General features: G+C 43.3%; 1 protein-coding gene across 1 annotated transcript in view; it reads right to left on the reverse strand.

Moving 5' to 3' along the window:
- Positions 1–222, reverse strand: part of LOC106868193 (uncharacterized) — a 363,847-nt gene extending 363,625 nt beyond the window's left edge. Inside the window, exon 1 of the mRNA XM_052968116.1 lies at positions 1–222. This exon is cut by the window's left edge and continues 74 nt beyond it. Within this exon, the coding sequence (XP_052824076.1) occupies positions 1–47 (47 nt within the window). The 5' untranslated portion in view covers positions 48–222.
- Between the last annotated feature and the right edge of the window lie 5,308 nt (positions 223–5,530).

Genomic DNA, 5,530 nt, shown 5'->3' on the forward strand with positions numbered 1-5,530 from the left:
AGCACCAGGAAAAGTAAATCCATGGAAGGGAGACTCCCTGCAAGCATGAAAGAACATTGGCAAATTCAGCACCAACAATAAAACAAGCTGCCGTCAACATGTGATGTCGCTTGATAATAGCCTACTGCCGAGTAATTGACATGCATATATGTCAGCTGATTAGCCAATCAGAACGCGCCTTTTAATTGCTCATCATCCTTCTACAGAGTCAGCTGCACATCGACGGCGACAGTGGCGACGGAGGAGCAGGAGCAGGAGCAGGAGGAGGTGCGGCTTGCGTTGCTGTTGACGATGATGATGATGCTTCTGATAATAGTGGCAGTAGTAGTAGTTGTAATGATTGTGATGGCGGTGGTGGTGGTGATGATGATGATGATGATAGTAGGGGTAGCGGCAGTAGTAGTAGTGATATATTGCGAGTAACTGTAGTGGTCGTAGTAAAGTTCATGGAGGTAAATACGTCGTCAATGATGATGAGGGGGGGGGGTGCTGTTGTTGTTGTTGTTGTTAAGGGTGGTAGCGGTAGTGTGTTTGGTGGTGGTGATGGTGTTGCTGCTGCTAGTTGAAGTAGTGGTGGTGAGAGGAGTAATAGCGGTGGCGGTGGCGGCGGTGGCGGAGAGCACCAATGATAATGTTAACGATGATGATGCACGCACGTAGTGATGACGATGACGATGACGATGATGATGATGATGATGACGGTGGTAGTAACGTGGTAATGACAGTGTTGACGCTAACAACAGCAGCAGTGATGATGATGATGATGATGATGGTGAAGATGGTTGTTATTGCTGCTGCTGCTGAAGGTGTTGGTCACAATGGTGTTGACAATAGTGATTGTGATGAGCAAAATAAAGATGGTGATGACGACGGGGGTGGGCGTGGTAGTTGTGGTGGAAGCAGCAGCAGTAGTAGTAGTAGTAGTAAGTAAATTCAACGTGCACGCACTCGTAAGTGGAAGGAGGGGGTGGAGGTGGGTGCAGTGAGGAGGAAAAAAAAGACAGAAAGTGAGAAATATTGAGAGAGAGATAGAGAGAGAGATAGAGAGAGAGATAAAGAGAGAGAGAGAGAGAAAGAGAGAGAGAGTAACTGAGAGAGGGAGAGAGAGAGAATTGGTGACGGCTGCACTATAGCAGCGCAGCACGTCACAATGATGGCAAATAGAAGCGTGGCAGCAACATCAACAACAACAAGAACAAGAAGAGGAGAGTGGTTGGATCTGTGGGTGGTTGAATGTGTGGGGTACTTGTTTTGTTAGTAGCGGTGGTGGGTGGGTGGGTGGTTAGGGTAGGGATGCTGATGCTATTCGCAGAGGTGATAACCACTAGTTTGTTCAAGGGATTTAGAAGTTGTAGCGATGGTAACCATAGCCTTGCTGTTGTTGTTGTTGTTATCTGATGTTTGTTTCTTTAGACAACCCTAAATGAGTTGACCTATGATGGAAGACAGTCCACGCATGACGATTCCATCGTTTATTTCATGCAATCTTTGTCCAATGTGTACTTTCCTTTATTAAATTATAGTGTGGTGGTGTGATGGAGTTTGGCTGCTATTTCTAGCTGGTCGAGCGCGTCATCTAACAACACTGTGGCTTTGAATAAAACTGACTTTAGACAACGGAACACAATCGCCCTTTTTTTTTGCTAGTAATCGCAGCTAAATTTACCAAAGTTACATTCTACTGTTTTTTTAAAAGATATTATCTAAAGTAAACCAAGGTATATTGTTTGATAAAATCAATATCGACGGGATGGTCATGGTTTGAAATTTTTCTTTCTTTTTTTTTTATAGATTTGTCCAATCGTGACTGACCTGAGGCATTAGAAGTGCTTCTTGTAATGGTTACTGAGCTAGTATTGGTGGTGGTGGTGGTGGTGGTGGTATTTTTGAGATTTCAGAAAGTTGAAATAAATACAATTTCTATGTTGTTGGTGAGAGAGGGTGGATCTAGTGTGGCTTCTGCTGCTGTTGATGATGATGATGATCATGGTGATGGAGACCTCCCCCACCTGAAGTATGCGCGCGTGTGTCTGTACATGCTTCAGTGTGTGTGTGTGTGTGTGTGTGTGTGTGTGTTTGTCGTACACTTGCATGAATCGTGATTGCACACACACACAAACGCACACACAGAGTTGAGTGTTCTGCGTCCGCTTTCACCCATTCCTGTGAGCCAACATGCACGCGGGTTCGCGTGCGTGACACTGTAAGAACGACAGGCAACGTTGAAGATGTCGGTGTCTGTTACAAGTCAATGGGGCTGAGTGTGGCGGTGGCGGGGCTGGAAGATTCACTGGAGACGGTCAGTCAGTGAGAACTTGTAGCAGGCGTGTTCCACGCGCGCGCGCGCGCGCACACAGCGAATGAGAAAGGGCGGGGAGGGAGGAGGAGGAGGAGACAGTTAACCTTATGAGAAATATGACAAAATAATTGTTTCTTCTACAAGCAGGAAGCATGAGATGTTTAGAAAAGAGGAAACGTCAAGTTGAACGCTCACGCTTCTTCGCAAGAGCAAAAGCCGCCTAAGTGAAGTTAAATGTCTGCGAGCGTGTGTTGAAACCGGGGCCGTAAGAACGTATTAATCTCCGAAATTGACCCCCGAGGTTACAAAAATTCTGAGGAGAAAGAATAATCGATTAAACCAATCACCAGTATATGACTGGGTTTTTTTTTTATACTATCGAACTCGGAAGTCTGAACAGTAAATCGATCGCAGCGAAGTTTGAACACAAAAGAGATCCATTATTATTTGGTGGGTAGGAGCGATGGCGTTCTCAAGGAACTCTAGACGTCGATGAGGGTGGTCTAGTTTGGAGGGCGTTTAGGCCGGTACTAATATGAATAACTTCCAGAAATCCCTGGCCTGGCACTGCCAGTTCGAGATAAACCCTACAGGTACGGTAGCGCCGTCAGGTGTTACTGCCGTGAAGCACGCAGAGCGACGAAACCATTCTGCGCGCGCACGCACAGTGTCCGAATATTGCTGACCTGTTGAGTTATGTGGAACAGCTGTTATCGCGTGTAGGACGATTCCGACTCTCGGCTGAATCAATCATGCGCATCGCCACCACCCACCTTTAACAAGGCAGAGCAGCTGGGTTTCCTCTGCTAAGAGGCTATGGCGAAAGGGGCTGTGTGATAGAGGAAGCTGAAATGATTGAGAGAAAGATGCCTTCCTCTTCGGTCAAACTCTCATCGCCTTTTTTAAAGTTCCACTTGGCAAGGAAAGCGAGGATGGAGAGAGAAGCGAATTTATGAAAAGACGGGTGACTGGCAAAAATGGTTAGAATGAATGGACCTACTTTAGATATGTACCTGCAGATTGGAGAACACGAGAAATGACTTGTACCTTTGGTAGTCAAAGAAATCCTGGATCTGTGGTGTTACTTGTTTGGCCCTAGCTGGAGTTTCTTCAGTCTCAGGAGGACTGCATCATTCATGTCATCACACACTTTGTATTCTATGGATATTCATCTCCTTTCAACTACTTTGCCATTTCTTTCTCTCCATTCTTTATGTAAGTCCCCACACAAACCGTTGCCTGTCCTTGTGATGTACCCTTCATCTCAGCCTCTGGGACTAATAAAAGCAATTCTTCTTCTTCTTCTTGAGCATTGCTGACTTGAACGGATCTGTCTGTCGACCGGGTCTGTAGTGATGATCGCCCCACTGCACTTCTTCAGTCGGCCGGGCAAGGGCAGTTTTAATTTGCCTGGTGGCTGTGGCGAAAGAAGTTATTTGGTGGACAAGGCTGAAAGGCTTGGGAAAGGAAATGGAGAATGACGAGTGAAGTGCTGTCCTCGGGTGGGTTTATTGAAAGGTGGGTCGGAGAGAAAGAACTGGAGAGGGCACTTGTTCCTGGGGTTTCAGGGACAATGGGGTTCCTCGATTATCCCTAGAAGCCTTCCTGTATCAGGAGGGCCACATCTCTATCATCCTCCCTGCCACAGTTTTATTATTTAAAAAAAGATTTTTTTTTAACCTTTCTATGTTCGGCATATGTCCCCTTCTTTTTCAGTGTGCACTTTCTTTCTTGCCCTCTTTTTATATGAATATATTTTTTATCATTTCATTCTACGTAAACCCCAACACTTTATGTCTGTCTTTATATTGTCCCCCTCCTCCTTTGCCCATGTGGAAAATAAATCATTATTATTATTATTACTACTACTACTACTACTACTACTACTACTACTACTACTACTACTACTACTACTACTACTACTATAATAAGGAAGCAAGCTAGCAAGGTGGCAAGCTAGGAGAATCGTTAGGGGGCCGGGCGAAGTGCTTAGCGGTATTTCGTCCGTCTTTACGTTCTTAGTTCAAATTCCGCCCAGGTCGACTTTACATGTCATCCTTTCGGGATCGATAAATTAAGTACCAGAGAAACACTTGGGTCAATTTAATCGACTAGTCCACTCTCCACAAATTTCAGGCCTTGTGCCTTTAGTAGAAAGGATTATTGTTATTATTATTGGGGCGTCCACAGACGATCTAGATGAGATATTATTATTATTATCATTATTATTTTCATTGCCTTTGCACAGCTTCTAACACTGGAGATGTACTACAGCGTCAGCTGTTCACAATCAGTGAACTAAGGTAACATCTCTTATTTTTCGAGCACCATCCGGAGTATTCGAGCGGTTCCAAGCAGTGCTGTTTTCTGCAATTGCTCCACCCTTATTGCAGCCCCTATTAGTTCCACATACTTCTCGAGATTTTTGCCCACTGTTATTATTATTATTATTATTATTATTATATACCGTGTGACATTAATGGTATGAGTAATTTAGTTTCAGCCAGGTATCGAAACAGAGGGGAAGATTCATTGCCTAACGTTGTCACCTATTAGCAGTATAAGTAGGATTTCCTTTTTTCAACCCAAATATCGATAATAACAGCCGATTATCAGACTGTAGCCGAAATCTTCTACCGTGCAAAAATCTGTGAAATTTTTTCGCTTGAGTTTCTTTCTCGATTTGACTAAATTTTTTCTGCTGATATCGGAGAACGTGAGGCACGAACCACCGCCTCCATGTTGCCATCTTTTTATTTATGTAGCTCCTATTCCGTACTTAGAAGCGTCTGACGCTTCAACAATCTCCGCCGCAGGATCGAAGTGAACTAACGATAAATCAGATATTAATGTATTTTTTTTAAAATTTCATCAAACGCTTTTTGCCAATTTTCTGACCAATTTTTTTCCTATCCTTTTTCAGCAATTTATTCGGTGGAGCCTTAACCTTATGCATATTTGGGGTATAATTCTGGTAATAATTATACACACGCACACACACACACACACACACATACATATATATATATGTGTGTACATACACATATATACATACATATATATGTGTGCGTACATACACATATACATACATACATATATGTGTGCGTACATACACATATACATACATACATACATACGTACTTACATGCATACATACATACATACATACATACATACATACATACACATATATATATATATATATACATACATACATATACCTATACATAT

Source organism: Octopus bimaculoides, chromosome 5, assembly GCF_001194135.2.
Source record: "Octopus bimaculoides isolate UCB-OBI-ISO-001 chromosome 5, ASM119413v2, whole genome shotgun sequence".
In the NCBI taxonomy this organism is placed as follows: Eukaryota; Metazoa; Mollusca; class Cephalopoda; order Octopoda; family Octopodidae; genus Octopus; species Octopus bimaculoides.